This window comes from Tupaia chinensis, unplaced genomic scaffold (genome assembly GCF_000334495.1).
Source record: "Tupaia chinensis unplaced genomic scaffold, TupChi_1.0 Scaffold000465_1, whole genome shotgun sequence".
Classification (NCBI taxonomy): domain Eukaryota; kingdom Metazoa; phylum Chordata; class Mammalia; order Scandentia; family Tupaiidae; genus Tupaia; species Tupaia belangeri.
This window is the reverse complement of record NW_006159974.1, coordinates 124,266-149,821: the sequence shown is the minus strand read 5'-3', so window position 1 is coordinate 149,821 and position 25,556 is coordinate 124,266. Positions and strand designations below refer to the sequence as shown.

Below are 25,556 nucleotides of genomic sequence, written 5' to 3'. Positions count from 1 at the left end.
TTATTTTTAAAAATTATTATTTATTTAATTTTATTTATTTATTATTATTCTTCAATTTGACCAGAGAGAGAAAGAGAGGGAGTAAGAAAGCAAGCCTCCAGGTCCTGGACTCTCAACCATGTGGGAGTCCAGCATTTCAACCACCACACTACCTGCCAGCCCCATAAATAATTCTCAAAAAAGATAAAATTAGAGTAAGACTTTAGTTTTTATGGGACTGGACAGTGGAGCAGCAGTAAGAGGTGATGCTGTGAGGCTGACCCACATGGTTCTGGGTTTGTATCCAGAGACCTCTGAGTACTCTGAGCATATGTGTGTCCATGCTCTGGGGTTGTTTGTTAAGGCTAGCAGTGGACTACAGTGTTCCATCTCTCATTCTCTCTCACTCATGAAGTAAATAAATAAACTTAAACAAAGAAATTTTATAACTTACTTCCGACTCTGGGCTGCCCTTCTTTCAGCCGAAGACCCTGAGACATACTTGAACACGGATATCCTCTTCATCAGGCTGAAGGGGAACTTCTGATCGAGCTTCAGTGCTACTTGCTCTGAGAGGTCGATGGAATAGCAGTACGTGAGGCCATCTGAGTTTGGCATATTAAGCAAAATTGGAGGCAGCAAAACAGAGGAATGTTGAACACTGTCCAGGGAGGAATACATGTTCTCATACTTATTCTACAGAGGCATTAGTGCTTATTCCACCTCAATTCTGGCTGGAGTTTCAGGCTCAGGGAAAACCAAGAGTCAAAATTTCTATCCATTATATCTCAAGGGGAATGAGCTCCAGCAACGGGGAGTCCAGATGGGTGTTAACCGGTTATTTCCCTTCCCCTATGGCAACCCATCCCATCTCTGGAGCCTTTCTAACCACTGCAAACAGTCATAAGCCAGCACACATTCCTGTTCTTGTGGGATGAGGCAAGAGGCCTGTCCTAAATAACCTCTGGAGAGACTGATACCTTGTTGTACTTCTATCTTAAGTAGAAGTCACCCTGGCTGAATGTGACCAAGTGAACTCCACATGGGCCTCATTGGCAGCACTTTCTCTATACCCTGTCACCATCCCCCATGATCTTAGAGCGTCTTTGTCATCTGACTTGTGCCAGCCCACCACTGCCTAAGCAGTCACAGACTCAGTCTTAATATATTCATATACCCTTTCAACAGATATTTATCTATTATATGTCTGTGTTGACGAATAAAGAGCATTCTAGACAAGGAATATTTCAGACAAGAAATAAGCTACTGGGGGAGAATTAGTGGTGATAAGCAAAAGCTTATTTTGCTTCAATCAGAAAACCATGCTTGAGACTATAATCTAGTCTAGGGAAACTGGATAAGGCTTTCCTATGGAAATGATGTGGATGCTGAATCCTAAATCACAGACAACATAGTCTAAGACAAAGAGGGCAGTGGAGGATAGAAGGCTATAAGGAAACCCCAACAGGAGAAAGGCATTCCTTTTTTTGAGAGAGAGATTTTTGCTGTAGGGTGTGTGTGCTTGCCAGAGACAAGAGAGACAGAAAGTGAGAAATCACCCCCTAGGGGAATGGCCACGCCACAATCCTGTTCATCCATTCTCTCGAGATTTGGGATATGCAGGTACACATACCTGGTTTGAGTTTTGAGTCCTGGGTCCAGGACTTGAACTGCTGTCGACTACCTGGGAGTCTTGCAACCTAGCCACTACACCATCTGCTGGTCCTGCTTTTTTTTTTTTTTTGGAGAGGTTTTTTTTTTTTTTGCTATAGGGCATGTGTGCTCGCCAGACAGACAGAGAGAGACATAGAGACAGAAAGCGAGAAATCACCCGCTAGGGGGGATGGTCATGCCGCAATCCCTTCTCCTCCATTTTCCTCTAGGGATCTTGGGCACACACGCACACGCGCCCGGCGTGAGTTTTAAGCCACCGGGTCCAGGATGCGAACCGTGGTTGACTACGTGGGAGTCCAGTGACATAGCCATTATGCTAACTGCTGGTTCCCGGTCCTGCTTTTTTTTTAAAGAGAGATTTTTTTTTCTGCTATAGGGCAGAGAGAGACAGACACAGAAAGAGGAAATCACCCCTAGGGGGGATGACCACACCACAATCCCTTCTCTTCCATACTCCTCTTGGGAGTTTAGGGATGCACACACATGCGCCCAGAGTGAGTTTTAAGCCTCCAGGTCCAGGACTCGAACTGCAGTCAGCTATGTGGGAGTCCAGCAATATAACCATTACACCATTACACCAAATGCTGGTCCCGAGAAAGGCATTTCTTGAGTACAATGTTCTTAACTGGAATCCATATGGTATTTTGAATAAGAAAGTTCTTTGCTGGGCTTGACTAGTTCACTCATTACAGAATGTTTAGTACCCTTGGCCACTGGCTACTATTAGGTTGTTGGGAAAGTCATGATGTATTTTTCTATGCAAAAATAGATGGAAAAAAAATGACCCAATATATGACAGTAGCACCTAATTAGTGTGATAAGTAGAAATGTCCCTGCTTACTGCTAAACTCTTTCAAGGAGAGTAATATATTTCTTTCTTTCTGTTTTGTTTTTTTTTTTAAGAGTTTTTTTTTTTTTTTGCCATAGGGCACGTGCTCTTGCTGGAGACAGAGAGAAAGTGAGAAATCACCCTTGGGGGAGATGGCCATGTCACAATCCCTTCTCCTCCATTCTCACATCAGAATTTTGGACACACATTTACATGTACCCAGCATGATTTTCAAACCACTAGGTCCAGGACTTGAACTATGGTCAGTCATGTGGGAGTCCAGCACCTTAACCACTGTGCCATCTCCTAGTCCCTAGGTAGTATATATTTTTCTTTCTTTCTTTAGAGATTTTTGCTATACAGCATGTGTGCTTGCTGGGGAGAGAGACAGAAAAATCATCCCCCCCCGGGGGGGGGATGGCCACACTACAATCCCTTTTCCTCCAGTCTCCTCTTGGGATCTTGGGCATACATGCACATGCATACACACACACACACACACATACACACACACACACACACACACACACACAGCTTGAGTTTTAAGCTGCTGGGTCCAGGACTCAAACTGCAATCGACTGTGGGAATCCAGTGACGTAACCATTATGCCATCTGTTGGTCCCATGTATTTCTAAATACTGATTCTAGGTGCTAACCAAATGCTGTAAGGAAGTCAAAAGTTGTGATGGCTGATGACTTCAGAATGATCTCAAGAATCTATTTTACTTCTGACTCTGTCAAAGTAATAATACTAAACTAGTCTTTGCAATACAAATAATTATAAATAATGGCACTATGTATATATATATATACATTTTTTTTTGAGAGGTTTTTGCTATAGAGCATGTGCGCTTACAAGAGAGAGGCAGAAAGCAAGAAATTGCTCCTTGGGGGAATGACCACGCTGCAATCCCTTCTCTTCCAATCTTCTCTCGGGATCTTTGGGCATGCATGCACACATAACTAGCGTGAGTTTAAGCCACTGGGTCTGGGACTTGAACCATGGTCGACTACATGGGAGTCCAGCAACATAGCCATTATGCAGACTTCTAGTCCTGGCACAATATATTAAACAATTGTTTTCAGACTTAGACAACAAACATTGCTGGACTGTAACCCCCTAGGAAAGGGGAACCATGGCTAAGTCCCAAGATCATGCTGGATTTCTACTAAAGGCACTTTCCAAACTGCAGCATGAGGCTAGCATTTGCTGCTAAGCCAGAGAGATAAGTAAAAAGATGAAGTGGTGGGGACTTAACGTCAGAGTGATGAAAAAGAGGCTGGTGCTCTGAGAAGCTGCTCTAGAAATCTCCATAAGAATTCCCTGATCCTTTAGCAGAATACTAAGATACACATCCATCAGCTGAGATTCTATAAGCCAGAGAAGAACAGCTAGCTACTGGGTAAACAGAACTATAAAAAAGCTGTGAGTTTAACAGATCTTGGAGCTCACATAGGGTTGGGTAGAATCATGCTTAAGTTTCAGTCAAACAGAGATCTTACTGAACCGCCAGAGCATTCAGAAGAGACCTCCAGAAAGACAATGCCTTAAATATAAGGCTAACCTAACTGTTGAATAAGGCTACTCTCTTTAACAAAGCTTAAAAATAAACCTCAAGTTTCAAGCTAATCTTCAAGTAAATCCATTGCCTATCAGAACACAAATCAACACTCTTTAAAGGAAAACAACAAAATCTACTTAATACTTTACTAATCACAGCAACTGGGGTAAAAAAAAAAAATCAGACATGCAAAGCAGCTTGAAAATAGGATTCACAATCAGAAGGAAAATCAGTCAACAGAAACAGAAAGACACAAAAATAGCACAGACGATGGTATTAACAGCAAGGATTTAAAACAGTCATTATAGGGGCCAAGAGGTGGCATGGTAGTTAAGGCGCTGGACTCTCACATGGCTGTGTGATTGAGTCCTGGCTTGCTTTCTCACTTTCCCTCTCTCTCTCTCTCTCTCTCTGTCTCTCTTTGTTCAAGTTTTAAAATAATAATAAATTAAATTAATTCTTTGGAAAACAAAAGTTTTAAATTTTAATAAAGTCTACCTTACCAATTATTTCTTTCATGGATCATGCCTTTCATGTTGTATCCAAAAAATCATTGCCAAGGGACCAGTGGATAGCATTAAGATTACATCAAGCTGGACTCCCACGTAGTTGACTGCAGTTTGAGTCCTGGACCTGGTGGCTTCAAACTCACACTGGGAGCATGTGCGTGCATGCCCAAGATCCTGAGAGAGTGGAGAAGGGATTGCAGCATGGCCATCCCACCGGGGGGTGATTTCTTGCTTTCTGTCTCTCTCTCCAGTGAGCACACACACTCTATAGTAAAAATCTCTCTCTAAAATAAATAAGCAGTCATTATAAATATGTATTTAAAAATAAAAGTGTGTGAAGGACAGCATGAATACAGAGAAGAAAAAGATAAAGAACACTGAAATGACAGCTATAAAAAAACCAGCTGAGGGCCTGGCATGTGGCATGGTGTTTAAGGTACTGGACTCCTACATGGTTGACCACAGTTTGAGTCCCAGACCTGGCAGCTTGCTTCCTCACTTTCCCTTTCTCTCTCTCTGGTCATATTTGAAAATAAATAAATAAAAAAAAATAATAATAAAATAAATAATTTTAAAAATTCAAAAAAAAAAAAACCCAAAAAACAGCTGGAGGGGCTGGCAGATGGCATAATTTTGGTTAAGGTGCTGGACTCCCACATGGCGAACCACAATTTGAGTCCTGAACCTGGTGGCTTGCTTTCTCACTTTCCCTTTTTCTCTCTCTGGTCAAATTAAATAATAATAATAAATAACATAAAATAAAATAATTGTTTTTTAAAAAAATGAGAATATATTGAGCTGAAATATAAACATGTGAAATAAAAGCACGCAACACATGAAATAAATTTAATGTTAAATTAGACACCATGGAAGAAAAGATCACTGAACTTGAAGGTAGGGCAAAAGGAATGATGCAAGCTGAAGTACAAAGGACAAAAGTCTGAGAGAAAAAAGGAAATAAACAAGGTCTCAGTGACTACTGAACTATCAAGCAGTTTAGCACATGTAATTGCAGTCTTAGAAAAAGAGGAAAAAATAGGGACCAGGAGATAAGAACAATGGTTATGTTGCTGGATTCCCACAGTTGACTATGGTTCGAGTCCTGGACCTGGTGGCTTCAAACTCATGCTGGGCATGTATGTGTGCATATCCAAGATCCCAAGAGGAAAGTGAAGAAGGGATTGCAGTGTGGCAAATCATTCCTGGGGATGATTTCTTGCTTTCTGTCTTTCTGTCTCTTCAGTGAGCACACACACACACTATTGAGAAAAAAAAAAAAGAAAGAGAGGAAAAAACAGAAAAAGTATTTGAAGAAATAATGACATTTTTATCCCCCCAGATTTTATAAAAATTCTCTCATAGATCTAAAATCAATGAACTCCAAACAGGATGAAGAAGATTAAAAAAAAAAAAAAAAAGCCTCCGCAAAGCATATAATAGCTAAAAACCAGTAATAAAGAAAATGAAATATGCCACGAAAAAAAAAAAAACAGAAAAAATAAATATATAAAAGGAGTACTAAAAATTATTACTAATTTCTCAGCAGAAACATCACAGGCCAGATAAGTAATGCAATGACATCTTTAAAAGTAAAACAGAAGTCTAGCAAGATCAGAGAAGGCTAGAATTCTGTATTAAGTGAAATAAAAGCATTTCTAGATAATGAAAAGCTGAGGAAACTTGTCATCAGCATTAAGAAATGTTAAAGAAAGTTCTTCGGGACTAGCAGTTAGCATAATGGCTATGTCGCTAAACTCCCATGTAGTTGACCGCGGTTCACATCCCGGACCCGGTGGCTTAAAACTCACGCCGGGGGTGTGTGCATGCATGCTCAAGATCCCAAGAGAAAGGAGGAGAAGGGATTGTGGCGTGGCCATCCCCCTCGGGGGTGATTTCTCGCTTTCTGTCTCTCTGTCTCTCTCTGTCTGGCAAGCGCATGCGCCCTATAGCAAAAACCTCTCCAAAAAAGAAAGTTCTTCAGGCTAAGGGAAAATTATACCTAATGGAAATTTGGATTTATAGAAAAGAATATATCAAAACCAGCAGAATGCAGCCAAAGTAGTACTTGCAGAAGAGTTTACAGCTTTTGATTTTTACAATGGAAAATAAAGGCTTAAAGTCAATAAAGTGAAATGCAGTTTTAACAGTATATTTATGTTACCCATCACCTACATTTATACACTACATACCCTAATACCTATATAATCATAAATTGGAAGAGATTTTCCAACACCTTGTTTAACACCAACATGTCCTATTCTGATGTTCAGAAAAGTAATCCTACTTTATATTTTAGTATTTTTTTCCAGAATATTTATAGAAAGGCTAAAACTTACCCAGTTCTTGTTTTGTTTTGTTTTTGTTTTTTTTAAAGAATTATTTTATTTAACTCTATTTATTTATTCATTTTTAAATTCTACCAGAGAAGGACAGAATGAGAGAGAAAGGGAAAGTGAGAAAGCAAGTCACCAGGTCTGGGACTTGAACCATGACCAGCCATGTGGGAGTCCATGGGCCTTAACCGCCATGCCCCTTGCCAGCCCTAACTTACCCAAAGTTTTTAACTACCCTTATGGTCCAAACCTACTTTTCTTTCATTTTCTTTTTCTAAGAAAAAGACCAAACAAAAACAAATATGCTTCCTATTCCCTTCATGAAACAATGTCTGCAGTCTATGGGTTTCTCTATTTCTTCCAATGAAGATTCCTGTTGTAATTAGCTGAATGTAGGTTTACACCTCAGTTTACAAAAAAATCAAATCAGCATATTTCACTAACTGAGTGCTAAAATGTCACGAGGAAATAACTATGCTGGTATTTTCCTGATAAGGACATTCTGGTCCAGAAAGGGAAGGTAAATTCACCAAAGCTACATGGTTTTCATAGCTGAAGGTAGAACCTAGATGGTTTACATTTGAGCCCAAGACTCTATCTACTTAATACCCAAGACCCTCCAATCTTGTTCACTCTTTGTCCTGACATCTTTCTTTTTTCTTTTTTTTCTTTTTTTTGGGAGAGATTTTCACTGTAGGGCGTGTGCGCTCGCCAGACAGACAGAGAGAGACATAGAGACAGAAAGCGAGAAATCACCCCCCAGGGGGGATGGTCACGCCGCAATCCCTTCTCCTCCATTCTCCTCTCAGGATCTTGGGCACGCACGCACACGCGCCCGGCGTGAGTTTTAAGCCACCGGGTCCGGGACACGAACCACGGTCGACTACGTGGGAATCCAGCGACATAGCCATTACGCTAACTGCTGGTTCCCTGTCCTGACATCTTTCTATAATTCTCTTCTAGAAAGGATACATGCTAGCCCAATCGAAAGTCCACAGACATTACTGAGGAAGGAAGTCTGGGGAATGAGCCAAGAGGCACCCAGCAGGAGCCACGGCACCAGTACCGAGGGCACAACCATCCCAAACACCAGAGCTCGCCTCATCCGAGAGCGGACAGTGGTGACTCCCAACATGGCAAAAGCCACTGGGGTGAAACCTCTGGCATCCTCCACCTCCCCCAGCTTTGACAGCGATGACACAGCCTCAAATGACAGGAAGATGATAGCAGAGAAGACGGCGAAGACCAAGGTGAAGAAGCAGTGACGAACGGTGCCCACGGTTCTCTCAAAATTGCCAGCAAAGCGCCAGATGATGATAGCGCCGCACAGCAGGGAGACAGGATTCTCATAGACAAAGATGTAGGTCACCAGCCTGTAAACTGAAGAGGGAGCTGGGTTAGAGGCCTGATGGTGGGGTGCTCCAAGGAAGGAAAGTCAAGTCATAAGTTGTCCCCATTCCAGAGAATTGAGAGCCAGTGGAAATCAGCAGGAGCCAGGATAGGCAGCAGGAGACAACAACGAAGTACTCAAGGCTCAAAGAAAAGGAGTAAACAAGTAATCCCTGCTCTTTCCCAGAGCAAGCCTTATCAGTAACTGACCTCTAGGTGGAGAAAAAATTCTATTTTTGGCATAGGTTGGTTTCTGAACTTGTAAAGTGTTTTATAATCCTTTTTTAGATTTTAATACTGACCTACCTCACTGGGCACTTTGAGAGTTAATTAATTATAACAGCTTCAGGATAGACTGAATGGGTGTCACTTAACATTCTGTGTGCCAGTCTCCTCAGGTGTAATCCTGACCTCTCCTTCCATAGTGGCTGTTCAAAGGAAGAAAAGGGGGACCATGAATTATTGTTACAGATATAAGGATTATAAAATTATTATTAACAATACAGAAATCAGAAGTCTTTCTTGAAGGTGCTTATCCAATCTTATAGGTAGAATGAAGCTTTATGTGCAGTAAGACACTAAAGACTCCTACTTTCATTTTTGTAAAAGTGGTTACCTCTGATGTACCTTTAAGTCTCTGCAGGCCAAAATGTTTTTTTTTTTTCTTTTTTTTTTTTTATTATCATCATAATCTTTTTTATATTACATTGGATTACATAAACTTTACAGTGTATTACATTGTTTTTTCAAAAGGGAATGCCATGCATGTCAGTCAGTACAGAGACATTAATCTCCCCACTTCAACATTCCATATCTTTTCTGTTTTCCCCAATCATTATTTTTATTATTCTAATTATTTTTATAAAACAGTCAATTGCTATTTCTCGTTTTGCTTGTAAAAATACTTTGCCCATCATGAAATACTTCTCAGACCAATCCAGTTGAGAATACTATACATGTCATCATCAACAGTTAATAACCCCTATCTGTTTCTCACTAACGTCCTGTCTCTCTATTGTTCACTTGCTATCTTTCTCTAGCCTCTTCTCTTCACTTACCCCATTCCACACTGTCCTATTCTCCTTAAGTACCTTCACTGTTTTTATGTCCTCCGAATTTTTGCTCTCTATTATAGAGTGCGGATAGTCGGTATATATTGAGTGGATACATACAATATCTTTCTTTCATAGCCTGGCTTACTTCACTCAGCAATAGATCCTCCATATCTGACCATTTTCTATCAAATTCCAGGGTCTTGTTATTTTTTATGGCTGAGTAGTATTCCATAGAGTATATATACCATGCAGGCCAAAATGTTAAACTAAGGGAGAGAGACTGATGAAGTGACAATGGTATCAAACTTGGAAGTTTATCTACTTGAGTGGAATCTTGGCTCAATTATATCCAGGCTGGCCAAGCTTTGTCGAGTTACAGTCCCTATGGCTTTAGTTTCTTCATTGTATAGTAACAGGGTTAGGCTTAGACACACACATACACCTGGCGTGAGTTTAAGCCTCCAGGTCCAGGACTCGAACTGGTTGATTACATGGGAGTCCAGCAATGTAGCCATTATGCCATGTGCTGGTCCCCAGGCAGGCATTTTTCTTCTGTCTATAGGGAAATGCTATGTGTGCATCTAGGATGGGGGACTGGTGTTAGATCTGAGCAGGGCAGCAGGCTAGGCTGTCAGTCAGGCTGTCTCAGGAAGGCTTCATTATCCGAAGAGTACTTTATTACTTGTTGAAGCTTCTAAAACTGAAATTCCAAGTATAAATGTTAAGATTCTATTTAGAAGCAATTTTATATGGCATGGAGATAATACACCCCAAAGCTCTAGACCCAAAACATCACACAGTAAAAAGGAAAATTCCTGTCTTAATTGTATAATTTTTTGTTTATTTGTTTTTTGCTATAGGGCATGTGTACTCACCAGAAAGACAGAGACAGATAGAAAGCAAGAGGGACCAGCAGATGGTGCAATGGTTATGTCGCTGGACTACCACTTAGTCAACCGCAGTTCAAGTCCTGGACCTGGCGGTTTAAAACTCACACTGGATACGTGTGCCTATGCACCCAAAATCCCAAAAGGAGACTGGAAAAGAAGGGATTGTGGCATGGCCATTCCCCCCAGGGAATGACTTCTCAATTTGTCTGTCTCTCTAACAAGCGCATGTGCCCTATAACCCTTGGGGGGGGCGGGGTAGCAGAAAGTGAGAAATCACACCCCCCCCCCTAGGGGGAATGGCCACTCTAAAATGCCTTCTTCACCATTCTGGAGATTTGGGGTATGCAGGGACACATGTACAGCTTGAGTTTCAAGTAGCTGGGTCTACGGCTTGAGATGTAGTGGACCAAATGGGAGTCCAAAGCCTCAACCATTAGAGCACCTGCTGGCCCCTCCATTGTATAACTTTACACCTCTGCCATTCTCTGCAGTAAACCAAAATGTCATCTAATTAAAAGGCAACAATAAGGCCCATGTCGTGGAACTGTTGTGAGCATTACATTAAATGAATGAATGACTGTGCTTTGCAAAACAGCAAGCGCTATACAAATTTCCCCCAGTCCTCCCTAGAAAAGAATGAGGAAAAAACGGACACTAGAAACGTTTTTAATGAGTGGATGTTTACACTGAATTGGTCTGCCAAATTTCTCTCCCCAGAGAAAACAACCGTCTCTCCAAAGGAATTAGATTCGCCCCTCCGCTGCTGAGCGGGAATTCGATTCAGGAGTAAGATACGAAAGAAGAAATTCCAAACCTCAAGAGGACAGGCCATTCATTTACGGGGGTGGTAAGACATAGATCAATTTTGACGTCAGAGAGAAAGAAAAAACGTTTTCAGTGGGGGGGTAGGCCTAAAGCAGACGTGAGTGTGTATGTGAAATGGGAGGGGAACAGGGAAAACCATTATCCTCGGAGCAAGCATGGGTGTGCGAGCGAATGGACTTGGGGTCTTGACCAGTGTGGGGATGACAGGGCAGGGGACAAATACGGGTAGAAAGGGCTCACAGCGATGAGGAAATGGGGCTGCGGGCAGACAAAGGCTGGAATACGGGGAGTACGAGACTGCGTGGCAGCTGTTCCTCGGGGTGGGGAGGGCGGTGAGGCGCACAGACAGGGGAGGCTAGCGGTGGGGCTCGAGGGGCAAGTCCTGGGGCTGAAGCCCGGGGCCCGGAGAACCGGGAAGGAGGCTCGCCTGGCCGCCCGGGCCCGCCCCCGCTCACCTTGCCAGTTGCGCAGAGCCTCGGACTTCAGCGAGAGGCCCGAGGGCGCCAGGGACGGCTGCAGCAGGAACAGGCGAGGCCCGGACACCAGCAGCGAGAGCAGCGCAGTGAAGAAGGTGGCGGATGGCACCTCGAGACACAAGCGCCAGCTGCGACACGCGGGCCCCGCGGCCGCCATGGCCGCCATCGTTCCCGCGCTCGGTCTCCGCACCAGCCGCTGGGCCTCCGCTCCTGTCTCCCAGCTGCTGTCTCCCCTGGCAACGGCAGAAGAGCTGGCCGGAAGTCCCGCCTCCCGGAGGCCCCGCCTCTCGCTCCCCTGCTCAATCCGGTCGCCCTATCCTGCTGGTGCTGTCCGAGTCGGGGTCCCGGTCGGGGCCTGGGTCTCCGTCTGGGTCGGGGTCGGGAGGTGCAGTCAGTTTCTTACAGCTCCCACGGCCCTAGGGCCGGCCTGAGTCTGGTCTAGGAGCCACTTCAGGGGTGCGAATGTTCCAGCTGGGATTTTATCATTCCCGTTCTAATACCTAATGATTGGGGTTTTAGTTTTATCATCCGCGCTCTAAAAACCTAGTGATTGTTGTGCCTTACGGCTCTCAGAGCCTTTTTACATCACACCCTCCTTATCTGCATCGTCTCTGTAATCCCAAAGTGGAAACTGAGGTCTAGGGACGTCCCTGCGTAATTCAGTTAAATGACAAAGACACACAGAACTCAGGGCCTCTCACGTGGTTTGGGATTGGCCAAGAATACAGCCAGAGCAGTTTCAGTGGCAGGATTGGAGAGGAGGGGGTTGCCAGCCATAATGCCTCATGTGTTTTTCTCTCTTTCTTTAAAAGATTATTTTATTTAACTTTATATATTTATTTTAATTTGACCAGCGGACAGGGAAGAGAGAAAGTGAGAAAGCAAGCCTCCAAGTCCAGGACTTGAACTGTGATCGCCTGTGTGGGAGTCCGGTGCCCTTAAGCAACATGTCACCTGCTAGCCCAACTTTATTTATTTATTTTTGACATTAACTTTCCTTTGAGACTTTTGAGAAGCAGCTGACGTGGAGTTGATGGAGCTTGAGCTGGAAGTTAAAAGGAAGGCAGTTCTCACCCTGGCTCTGTCACTCACTGGCTGGTAAAGAAGCTTCTTGATAAGGAAGCCTCTGTTTCCTCATCTGTGAAATGGGAACTAACACTTATCTTGCAGGGTGGTGATGAGGAAAACAAACTCAGAGGGGTGAAAGCGTGTGAGGAGATTATACTGCAAGTCTATGGAAGTGCAGGATTTGAACTTTAGTCTCTAGGATTTTAAAGTGGTCCCATATTTCTCTGTGCCAGTTAGACACACCTCCAGCAGACATAACATGGTATTTAAGTTCGTTTATGTATTTGTCTCCCTTCCCAGACCGTGAACTTCTTGAGGGTTGTGACTATGTAAGAACCTGCCAGAGTAGGCCCTCACAAAACATCTGGAAGGAATGACAAAATGAGCACTCGTTGAAGCCTTTGGCTTCAGGCCGTTCTTACTCCCTTTTATCTTACCTGGTAATACCCAGGTACCCTTCCTGAGAATGTTATGTTTTAACTGTATAAAATACAGGGGCCAGCAGGTGGTATGGTGGTTAAGGCGCTGGACTCCTACATGGCCAAACCTGGTGGCTTAAAAATCACACTGGGCACTTATACGTGCATGTCCAAAATCCCAAGAGGAGAACGGAGAAGAGATTGTGGTGTGTAAATCCCCCCCCCGGGGGGGTGACTTCTTACTTTCTGTCTCTGTATCTCTCTATCCCTCTGGCAAGCACATGCGCCCTGTAGCAAAAAATCTCTCCCCGCAAAAAGAATTATTTTATTTATTTATTTATTTTCAATTTGCTATAGGACACATGTGCTCATTAGAGAGACAATAGAGGGAAAGTGAGAAAGCAAGCTGTCGGGTCCAGGACTCAAACTGCAGTCAGCCATATGAGAGTCTAGCAGCCCAACCACTATGCCACCTGCTGGCCCCATGAATGTTTTTTTGATTCTCCGCCACTGTTATGAATGTACCTGTGCTTTCCATTGGTGATGAGGTTACAGGTGATGCGAACAGTACTGTATTTAGTTGCCTACATCCATAACTGATGGAAATACTAAAGTTCAGTTAGAGAAAACAAAAATGTATTTTTACCCCTATCTCAGTTCTCAATGAGTTTTCTGATTTCTATGCAGAGACCCCTTGGAAGCTCAAGAACCTAAGGGGAAAAGAATCTGAGGTCTTTTTCATCTTTTATGTTTAGTATTAAAAAACAAACCATATAGTTTATATTACATATATGCTATATATAACTATACATCTCTCACTGAGTCATATTTAAATGAATATTGCATATATTTAAATTAAAGCTACTCATGACGCAGGAGTGGTCATGAAAATAATTAAGGTTTTACGCAACAGGAAGCAGAATGTGAATCAGGCATGTGGTGGGGTCGCTGAAAATAGTAAATGGGAACTTGAGCTGCTGACACCAAAGCCTGGGGCTTGGAAAGAGGATGGGTTTGGGGGGTCCCATCTTGTCTGTGGAGTTCTAGTCTTCCAGACACACGCCGAAAACAGATGTAGGCAAACTGGAGCTTGTCCAAAAGAAAGTGACTGGAAGGCCGGCAGGTGGCATGGTGTTTAAGGGCACTGGACTCCCACATGGCCAACTGCGGTTCAAGTCCCAGACTTGGCGGCTTGCTTTCTCATTCTCTCTCTCTCTCGCTCACATGCACACACACACACAACACAAACACACAATCTGTCCCTCTCTGGTCATATTAAAATACACAAACAAATAAATAAATTAAATTAAATAATTCTTTACAAAAAAACAGTGACCAGGATGCGGCTAGCAGGTGGTGTGGTGGTTAAGGTGCTGGACTCCCACATGGCCAACCATGATTTGAATCCTGGACCTAGAGGCTTGAAAATCACACTGGGTGTGTGTGCATGTGTACCCAAAATTCCAGAAGGAGAAGGGATTGTGGTGCCGCCATTTCCTCTGGGGGGTGATTTCTCACTTTCTCTTTTATTGTTTCTCTCTGTCTCTTTCTGGTGAGCACAAGCACCCTATGACGAACAAAAGACCCTTAAAAAAAAAATGTGACCAGGATCGGTGACAGATGGGGAACTTTAAGTCATGTGTGATGAGGAACAGTGACAGGAACCAAGGAGGCCCCCTGGGGAAGCGTCAGGGGTCCCAGCCACTGGCTGTCACTATCTTTTTTTTGGAGAGGTTTTTGCTATAGGGCACGTGCATTCGCCAGACAGAGAGAGAGAGAGACAGAGAGACAGAAAGCGAGAAATCACCCCCCATAGCCATTACGCTAACTGCTGGTCCCTGTCACTTTCTTCAAGGGCTCTCCTGGAGGACAGAATAGACTGGTTCTGTTTTAGTCTAGAAGGTAGAGATAAGGCTGAAAGGTAGAAATGACAGAGGCAGTCTTAAGAACTTTCTGGCCCAGCTATGGTGGCACAAGTAGGAGGGCACTGCTAGGTGTCCTGGGTCCAGTTCTCAACCCAGTCCAATCAGGCTGGGCACAGGGCATGTGCCCATTGTCCTACCTAACCAAAAGGTTGGGGCAGGAGCATTGCAGCATGGCTGGACCCTGTCCACAATCCCTACCAGTGCCCGATGGTGGGACATTAGTGAAAGGTGGCACTCTGCAAGCCTGACCCAAAGAGCAAGGGTCCACATTGGTACCTGGAGACCTTCCTGAGTACTTAGGGCATATGCATGCCAGTGATCCTGGGTTGGCTGAGGCTAGGAGTGGATTGGGGCATCAGGACCCTGTTGGGGGTGTTGTTTCTCTGTCTCATTCATGGAGGAAATAAATAAACTTAAAAAAATAAAAACCTATCAGGGCCAGCAGGTGGTTAAGGTGGTGGTAAAGATGCTGGATCCCACATGTCTATGAGTCCTTGGTTCAAATCCCAGGCTTGAAAAAACACTGGGTGCGTGTGCATGCATGCCAAAATCCCGAAAGGAGACTGGAGGAGAAGAGATTGCATGATGGCCATCCCCACTGGGGGGGTAACTTTTCACTTTCCCTGTCTGTGTCTCTCTCCAGTGAGTACATGCTCCCTCTAACAAAAATATAAAAAGAAAAAAGCACTTTCTGATGGTTTATGCTGGCCCTCCATGCACTCAAATGAGCTGCCTTGATGGGTAGTGTGCTCTCTGTTCCTAGAGGTGTGCAAGAAGAGGCTGTCTGGGACGCGATGAGAATGTTGAAGAGCTACTCTAGCATCGGATCAGAGGCTGAACTAGATGCCTTTTGAAATCTTGGATCCTCAGTTCTAAGATTCCATAAACAGGGACCAGCAGGTGCACGGTGGTTAAGGCACTGAATATTCCCACATGGCCCACCACAGTTTGAGTCCTGGACCTGGTGGCTTGCTTTCTCATTCTCTCTCTCTCTCTTTCTCTCTCTCTCTGTGTGTGTGTCTGGTTAAGCTCAAATAAATGAATGAATAAATTAAAAATAAAAAGATTCCTTAAACATAGGATGCAGGGGATGGGTACATTTACCATTACATTTGAAATCTTGGATCCTCAGTTCTAAGATTCCATAAACAGGGACCAGCAGGTGCACGGTGGTTAAGGCACTGAATATTCCCACATGGCCCACCACAGTTTGAGTCCTGGACCTGGTGGCTTGCTTTCTCGTTCTCTCTCTCTCTCTTTCTCTCTCTCTCTCTCTCTCTCTCTGTGTCTGGTTAAGCTCAAATAAATGAATGAATAAATTAAAAATAAAAAGATTCCTTAAACATAGGATGCAGGGGATGGGTACATTTACCATTACAGGGGCTCAGGGAAAAAGGTAATGAGTCTCCTGACTTTGTCCTGTAGTCAAGGGCTGTGTAGTCTAATGGAAGAGCATCTAGCAAGAGCTGGGGGCTATCAATCCACTCACTGATAAATATTTATCCAGTGCCTTCCATTGTATTGAGTACTTTGGGTTTACATAGAAAGACATGGCCCAGCCTTATACATGCACACCTGGAGTGGTTTTTGAGCCACAGGGTCCAGGACTTGAACTAGTAAGCCACGTGGGAGTCCATCACCTTAACTGCTACACCGCCTGCTGGCTCCAATCATCAGTTCCATTTTGAAGGTAAAATGTGGCCTCACCACAGTAGTGTGCCCTGGTCACAGTTGTTCAGCAAGCTAAGGCCACTTGGGAGACCTGGGTGTGATTCCCTCTCATCCTGAAAAGCTGGGCACACTTGTCAACCCACATATTCAGGAGGCTGAGACAGGAAGGTCACCCCACAGGGAGACCTTGTCAAACAAACATATGCGTGCACGTGTACGCACACACCACAAAAAGAGAGAATCAAGGCTCAGAGTGGTAAAGTGACTTGGTAAGGTCACACAGTTATTGAGTGGCAAAACCAGAACCCACATCGGCCCACCGAACTGTGGGTTTATAGTTCTTCCCTCGACACCAGGGACTCAGACTCTGCCTGTGGATCCATAGGACCCCATGATCCACCCACACTGTTTCCACTTCTCAGCTTGGGAAGTAGAGGGGGAACTTGGCATTTACAACTGAGTCACTGTATAAGGGAAAAACCATGGGGGTGGCAGGGTGGGTGTAAGCATGTGCTTTAGTAATAGGAGTATGGACAATTCGTGTCTGAATTGTGACGTCTTCGGGCTTACTTCCAGGAAAGTAGTAGACCCAAAGCACTTTTGAAGTAAATAGGCCTACATGCTGTAGAGTAGGACAAGTGACTAATCACACACTAAATTAATCCTGATGAAGCTAGACAGACAGCAGATTATGACATAAAAACCAGAGCAGCAAAATGTTTTTTTGAGTGTAACACTGATGGTGAAGGCTTTGGTTGTTTGTGGGCACACGGACCAGGACCCTTGCAAGGCAGCCAGTCTTCTCAGAAAGGCATGGAAGAAGGGGTACCAGCAGTTAGCGTAATGGCTATGTCGCTGGACTCCCACGTAGTCGACTGCGGTTCGCGTCCCGGACCCGGTGGCTTAAAACTCACGCCGGGCGCGTGTGTGTGCGTGCCCAAGATCCCGAGAGGAGAATGGAGGAGAAGGGATTGCGGCATGACCATCCCCCCTGGGGGGTGATTTCTCGCTTTCTGTCTCTATATCTCTCTGTCTGTCTGGCGAGTGCACACGCCCTATAGTGAAAAATCTCTCCCCCCCCGCCCCCCTCCCTCCAAAAAAAAGGCATGGAAGAGGGATTCTCACTGCTAGAAACATGCTGGCTTTAGGGACCAACAGGTGGCGTGGTGGCTAAGGCGCTGGACACTCCCACATGGTGGACTGTGGTTTGAGTCCCAGACCTGGTGACTTGCTTTCTCACTTCCTCTCTCTCTCTGGCCCAATTAGAATGAATAAACAAAATTAAATAATTATTTTTAAAAATGTACCATCTTCAATAAATGAGTATAAACCTGTATAACCCTTCATAACTCAGAAGACTGTAAGGCAACCCTTAGTTCTACAGATAAACAAAAGAATATGGAACTGGTTGAAATTCATCCATGAAGACTGATGGTTCCTGTCTCCTAAGACCTGAGAGCTATGGGGAAATCAAAGCTAACAAAGATCATGGAACAGTGTGATCACTTTTTCACTCACTCAAAAACATGTGTAAACATACAGGAGCCTGAGCATTTGCAGGTTTACGTTGCCCTGACTGCTGCAATAAGCATGCCTGGTTTCAGCAGTAAAAGCAATGCATTGTGGTCCAGCCACAGTGGGGCAGGCAGTGGGGCAGGACTATGTGCTTCCTGGGAAGGGTCTTTCCAGGTCACTCCCCACTGATTCCTGGTATCCCTCCTCAGTGTTACTTCTTTTAAGAGAGATTTTTGCTATAGGGTACCTGGGCTCCCTGGAGAGACAGAAGGAAAGTGAGAAATCACCCCTGGAAGGATAGCCACATCACAATCCCTTCTCCATTCTCCTCTTGGGATTTTGGGCACACACACACACACACACACACACACACACACACACACAGTGAGTTTTAAGCTGCCAGGTCTGGGACTTGAAAGGTGGTAGGCTACATGGAAGTCTAAGGACGTAACCATTACGCCAACTGCTGGTTACCATAATTGCATGTTGAGAGAGACAGAGAGAGAGAGAGATGAAATCGATGCTGCAGTCCAGAGAGAGAGAGAGACTGAGAGATGGACTCGATGCTGCAGTTCAGCCTCTAGTAGTTTTTGCCGTAGGTCTGGTGCCACCATGCCCTGCTACTTCCTTTAAAGCACTCACTGAAGTCTCAAATTATCTCAGCCATTTGAGTCTTTGCTTACTTGACTTTGTCAGTCATACTAGACAAAGAACAGAGATCTGCTCTTTCTCCCTGCACCTACAATGGAGCCTGGCACACAGTAGGTGCTCAGAAAAATGTTAGTCCCTCCTCTACATCGGTGGTGTTTTGAGTGTGGAAAAGAAAAGGCTGTGGTGCGTGAGAGACAGTTTGAGGAGGTGATAAACAGGCACCAGTTGGCAGAGTGGAGACAGCTCTGGGACCCAGGCCAAACACCCACTTGGCAGAACCTAGGTGGTACCTAGATGGAGTCTCTCTCCCCTTCTGTGTGTATAAGACCTCCGGGGAAGCCACAGAGTAACTGCAGGGCTGGGGAGGAGCTGCCGGCTACCTAGATGGAGTCTCTCTCCCCTTCCGTGTGTATAAGACCTCCGGGGAAGCCACAAAGTAACTGCAGGGCTGGGGAGGAGCTGCCGGCCCCCGGGCATCCCAGGGACCCAAACCTCAGGTCCCTCTATTCCCCCAGGTGGTTCCAGATTGCTTGACCTGTAGGAGAATCTGATCCGCAGAAAGCTCATGACCAGGTCCTGACTCTGCAGCCTGCAGTCCGTGTGCTCACTGCCCCCTGGTGGTCTGCGCGGTGCAGCTCCTTCGGAGCCGATCGCGCTATGGCCGGTTCCAAGGCAGAACACAGCCCCCTGCTGGCTGGCCAGTGATCACATCTAGACAGATGGTTTTAATCTGGGACCCCTGAGTACCTCCCTTTCCCAGGTCCAAAATCCTAGATGACACAGCACTGGCCTCTTCGCTCCCTTCCCCTCCCCCGCCCCCAAAGTAATGAAACTGTAGCCTTCGTGGCCGCATTTGCCATAACCTCTTTTCCCACTCTCATAGGATGGGGTGTAGATCGCCAAGCCCACTGCCGAAGTACACGTACCCGGGGAAAGAAATGCCAGCTCCCTGCCCGTCTTGGCTGGCATCAAGGTTTCCACAATGATCACCCTGAATCTTCCCAATACTTGGCTTCCGCAGGCCACAAGGACCGAGGTAGGCAGGGAGCAAAAAGTGCATGCAAGCCCGTGCAGGCCGCGGCTAGCGATGTGGATGCGATTCCGAGAACAGGGGAAGGTGGAGAGGCTGAGCTGGAAGCCTCAGGGCCCTTTACGTTTTGGAAGGTCTGGGAAACAAGCGCTCTCAAACATTGCTGTTGAGAGTCAAAACTGCTACGATTTCTAGAGAAGGAAATGTGACAACAGCTATCAGAGCAACAAATATACACGTCTTTGACTCAGTAATTCCACTTTTGGGATTCTAATGTATAGAAATCCTTGCATTAGTGCAAGACATCATCTTGTATAAGCAATTATTCATTGTGGTTTCCACTGAAGTGAAAAATGACCAGATTCCGGACCCGGTTGGGTCGGCTTGTTGGTCTCTATGATCTGAAAGTTGACAACTTCTTTGCATCCAGGAGGCTGCTCCCAACAACTCTGCAGCCATCACCATGCCACAAAATGAATATATTGAATTACATCGTAAACGCTACTGATACCGTTTGGATTACCGTGAGAAAAAGAGAAAGAAGGAAAGTTGGGAGGCTCATGAATGTTCAAAGAAGGCAGAAAAGATGATTGGTCTGAAGGCTAAGCTCTGTCACAAACAGCGCCATGCTGAGAAAATACAAATGAAAAAGACTATCAAGATGCGTGAAAAGAGGAACACCAAACAGAAGAATGATGAAAAGACTCCACAAGGAGCAGTACCTGCCTATCTATTGGACAGAGAAGGACAGTCCCGAGCTAAAGAACTTTCTAATATGATTAAACAAAAACGGAAAGAGAAAGCAGGAAAATGGGAAGTCCGTCTACCCAAAGTTCGAGCTCAGGGAGAAACAGAAGTATTAAAAGTTATTCGAACAGGAAAGAGAAAGATGAGGCATGGAAGAGGATGGTTACAAAAGTCTGCTTTGTTGGAGATGGCTTTCCTAGGAAACCACCTAAATATGAAAGATTCATTAAGCCAATAGGCTTACATTTCAAGAAGGCCCACGTAACACATCCTGAACTGAAAGCCACCTTTTGCCTGCCAATACTCGGTGTAAAGAAGAATCCCTCATCCCCACTATATACAACTTTGGGTGTTATCACCAAAGGTACTGTCATTGAGGTGAACGTGAGCGAGTTGGGCCTTGGGACACAAGGAGGCAAGGTTATGTGGGGGAAATATGCCCAAGTTACCAACAATCCTGAAAATGATAGATGCATAAATGCTGTCTTACTGGTTTGATAGCCGTTGCATACAAATAACTCCTTGTAATTTTTGAAGATGATACGCCATCTGGAAAACTATCATGACTGATGTTTCTGAATATAGCCGGTCTTACATGTCGGCAGTCATCAAAAGATTATCTATTAAATTGTACAAATACATTAAAGTGCCCTGGTTTTACCAAAAAATAAATAAATAAAAAAATAAGAACAGAAACAATTTACATGTCCACCAAGGTAGGAATGATTACTAGATTATGGTATCTCCCCTCACAGAAATTCACTGCAATCATAAAAACAAAACCAAATAAACCAAAAGCCAAGGGAGTTATGTATCCTCATGACATGATACTTAAAACATTTTGTCCAATGATAGAAGCAAGGTTCATAATATAGCATGCTACATAAATAATAACTAAATGTAAAAGGTGTAAATAAAATGCCTTTTTTTTTTTTTAGAGGTTTTTGCTATAGGGTACGTGCACATGCCAGAAAGACAAGAGAGAGACAGAGAGACAGAAAGCGAGAAATCAACCCCCAGGGGGGATGGCCACATCACAATCCCTTCTCCTTCATTCTCCTCCTGGAATCTTGGGTGTTCACGCTCATGGCGTGATTTTAAGCCACCGGGTCTGGGACTCAAACCATGGTCAACTACATGGGTGATGGTCATGGCCCAATTCCTTCTCCTCCATTTCTGCTTTTGGGATTTTGGGCATGCATGCACAACATGCTCAGGGTGTTTTTCAAGTCACCAGGTTCAGGACTCTAGCCACACAGTCAGCCATGTGGAATCCAGCTACTTTAACTATCATGCCACACTGGCTGGTCTAAAAAAACAAAAACAAAGACAAAAAAACAAGAAACTTTAACTGCCAGTGGGTATGTTCTTGCTAGAGAGAGACAGAGAGAGAATGAGAGAGCATGAAAAAGAGAGAGAAAGCATTCCTCAATGGACTGAAGTGTTTATATAATATGACCACATTGGGCGTGGTCATGCTACAATCCCTTCACACTCATACATGTGCCTGGCATGTTTTTCTTTTCTTTTCTTTTCTTTTTTTTCTTTTTTTGAGAGGTTTTTGCTAGAGGGCACTTGCACTTGCCAGACAGACAGAGAGAGACATAGAGACAGAAAGCGAGAAATCACCACCCTGGGGGTATGGTCACACCGCAATCCCTTCTCCTCCATTCTCCTCTCGGGATCTTGGGCACGCACGCACACGTGCCTGGCGTGAGTTTTAAGCCACCGGATCTGGGACGCGAACCGCGGTCGACTATGTGGGGGTCCAGTGACATAGCCATTACGCTAACTGCTGGTTCCCGCCTGGCATGTTTTTCAAGCTGCCCGGGCCAGGAATCAAATGGCAGCAGACCGTGTGGGATCTGGCTCCCCTAACCACCAGATTACTAGGCTGGTCCAATGAACTTTTTGAAGTCTCCTCATATACGGTCAGTTACTTTTTTTTAAATAATGACTTTATTTAACTTTATTTATCCATTTATTTATTTATTTTAATAAATAAATGGATAAAGAGACAGAGTGAGAGAGAGAAAGAGTGAAAGCAAGTTGACAGGTCTGCGATGTGGGAGTCCAGTGCCCCTAACCACCACACCACCTGCCAGCCCTAAGGTCATTTGATTTTTGACAAGGGTGCCAAGACCATTCAACTGGAAAAGGACAATCTTTTCAACAAATGGTACTTGGAAAACTGGATATTTACATGCAAAAGAATGAAGTTCAAACTTTACCTTATACCATATACAGGAATTAAGACAAAATAGATGAAGGACCCACATGTGAGAGATAAAACTTTAAAACTCTTAGAAGAAAACACATTGGGTTTGTTAATGATTTTTTTTGTATATGACGCCAAAATCACAGTTGATTTTTTAAAAAATTAGAAATTCAACTTCATCATAATTAAAAACATCTACTTACATCTGGGGGGCCACAGGAGGCAAGCAGGTGGTGTCTAGGTGTAGTGTGGGTGAAGACACCCTCACCAACACTTTATCAGCCAGACCCAAATATGGAAGTACTTGGAAGGTAGAAACATCAACAGGAGACTTCTTCCTTGACAAAGCCTGGTGGTGGGACACCTTTTGACCCATTCAGATGGAGGGATGAAAGCTCCACATAGACACATGATGTGAAGGGAAGAGACCTGACATTACGCAAATGGTACAGTACTCTGAATGACCAAAAAGCACTCTCATCTCGAAGAACCCAGCTCTGTGTCTCAGTTTCAGAAAGTAGATGCTGGGGAGCAGCCTTTAATGATCGAAGTTCCCAGATAGCCAGCGAACTCTTTGGACCCGTTACTTTGTATTCACAGCCAGATAGGACCTCTTCCCATCCTGAGGCTCTACAATCTACAAGGCTGAATAGTTTCTTTTTTTAGAGGTTTTTCCTATAGGGTGTGTGTGCTCACCAGAAAGACAGAGAGAGACAGAGAGACAGAAAGCGAGAAATCACCCCCCAGGGGGGAATGGCCACGCCGCAATCCCTTCTCCCCCATTCTTCTCTCAGGATCTTGGGCATGCATGCACACGCGCCCGGCGTGAGTTTAAGCCACTGGGTCCAGGACTTGAACTGCAGTCAACTACATGGGAGTCCAACGACATAGTCATTATGCCAACTGCTCGTTCCCAGACTGAATAGTTTTTTTTAATAATCCTTACAGAAAAACACCATCTCCATAGAAACACAGTATTTATATACAGGCTGTTAGATCTCTAAGAAATACCAGAATTGTCAGTAAAGAACATATTAAATGTGGGGCTGGCAGGTGGCATGGTGATTAAGGCTTTGGACTCTCACACGGCCAACCATGGTTTGAGTCTTGGACCTAGGAGCTTGCTTTCACATTTTTCCTCTCTCTCTGTGTCTCTCTCTGGACAAATTTTAATCAATTAATTAAATAATACTTAAAGAAAGATAATAGGTTAAATGGCTCAAGGGCTACTATGAAACATTTTTAAAAAGATTTATTTATTTAAATTTATTTTTAGTAGTAGTATTTTTTAGAAAGAGATTTTTGCTATAGGGAGCATGTGCTTGGAAGAAAGACAGAGAGAGACAGAGAGACAGAAAGCAAGAAATCCCCACCCAAAGGAGATGGCCACGCCGCAATCCCTTCTCCTCTAGTCTCCTCTTGGGATTTTGGGTACACATGCACACGCAGCCAGCGTGAGTTTGAACCTGCCAGGTCTTGAATTTGAACCATGGTTGGCCATGTGGGAGTTCAGTGATGTAATCATTATGCCATCTGTTGATCCCTATCATTATTATTTTTAATTTGACTAAAGAGAGAGAGAAAGTGAGAAAGCCAGCAACCAGATCTGGGACATGAACCATGGTTGGCCACGTTGGAGTCCAGTGCTTTAACCACACTGCCAGCCAGCCCCACTGTGAAACATTTTTCTATGGCTGATCAGTCAAATTCCTAAAACTCATTCCTGTTTCTGTGACAAGGAACTCCTTTAGAATCAACAATAATGGTGCTTGTGCAAGCGTGCCCAAAATCTGGAAAGGAGAATGGAGGAGAAGGGACTGTGGTGTGGCCATCTCTCTGGGGGAGGGCGTTCTCTCTCTCTCTGTCTCTCTCCAATGAGTGCACACACATTATAGAACAACAAAGAACCAACAACACACAAACCCTACCTACGCATTCAACCAGAGCACACTCTTCTTCTAAAAGAAGAAACTTGGAGATGCTTTCTGTGTCACTGTGTGGAGATAACAGTGACTAATATTTATCCAAGAGACCTCTGAAATTTTGTCTTTGGACAGGCCTCTGAAAGATGGTGTGAGGATATTCCATTTTGCCAGCTATGGCAGTGACTTTTGTAACTCGCACTAGGAAGGCAACATGAAGAAGCTCTAGAAAACAGCTTCAAGTGATATTCAGTTTTTGCTAATTATTTTATTTCTGAAATAACAAGTATTTTACCACTCGGATCCTATAAGACTTTAACCCATGTGAGACTGGACATGTATTTGGACTGCAACACTGTCGGTGGCTCCCATGCCCAGTGCAAGGCTCCAACCACTGGAAGAAGCTGACTAGTGCCCTCTCCACCTCTGCCCTGTCAGCAGGTTGCAGTGTGCTGTTCGCCTCAACGTGGTAGAAAGACACAAAAGTGCTGGTGAAGTGAATTGGTGAGGAGTCTGCTAACACTCCTGGAATAACTCTGAAACATACATAATCATGACAATAATGAGAATTTGCTAAAACTAGCTGAAGTCTTTTAGGGATGGAAAGTTTTTGGGCAATAACATGCTTTGCTGTTCTCCAGAAATAAGGACTTTCTGGGCCAGCAGATGATGTCGTGGTTCAGGTGCTGGACTCCCACATGGTTGACCACAGTTTGTGTTGTGGACCTGGTATCTGCCAAGTCATGTCAGGCACATGTGCATGTATGCCCCAAATCCTGAGATAATGGAGGAGAAGAGATTATGGCGTGGCCATCCCCACCATGGTGGTGGTGGTGGGGGGGATGATTTCTTGCTTTCTGTCTCTGTCT

At 44.4% G+C, this 25,556-nt stretch overlaps 1 protein-coding gene and 1 pseudogene across 3 annotated transcripts in view; one reads left to right on the top strand and one right to left on the bottom strand.

The window, feature by feature from the left end:
• Nucleotides 1-11,749, bottom strand: part of RHBDD2 (rhomboid domain containing 2) — a 16,393-nt gene extending 4,644 nt beyond the window's left edge. Inside the window, exons 1-3 of one of the 3 annotated variants that reach the window (XM_006155631.3) lie at nucleotides 11,501-11,749; nucleotides 7,859-8,266; nucleotides 434-584 (exon numbers count right to left, since the gene is read on the bottom strand). In XM_006155631.3, coding sequence (XP_006155693.1) covers nucleotides 434-584; nucleotides 7,859-8,266; nucleotides 11,501-11,687 — 746 coding nt within the window. In that variant the 5' untranslated portion in view covers nucleotides 11,688-11,749. The remainder of the gene's footprint in view (nucleotides 1-433; nucleotides 585-7,858; nucleotides 8,267-11,500) is intronic. The other 2 variants (XM_027774649.1, XM_027774650.1) reach the window with 2 other exon arrangements.
• Nucleotides 11,750-23,208: 11,459 nt separating this feature from the next.
• LOC102468633 (archaemetzincin-2 pseudogene) lies at nucleotides 23,209-25,284 on the top strand (annotated as a pseudogene).
• Nucleotides 25,285-25,556: the final 272 nt, after the last annotated feature.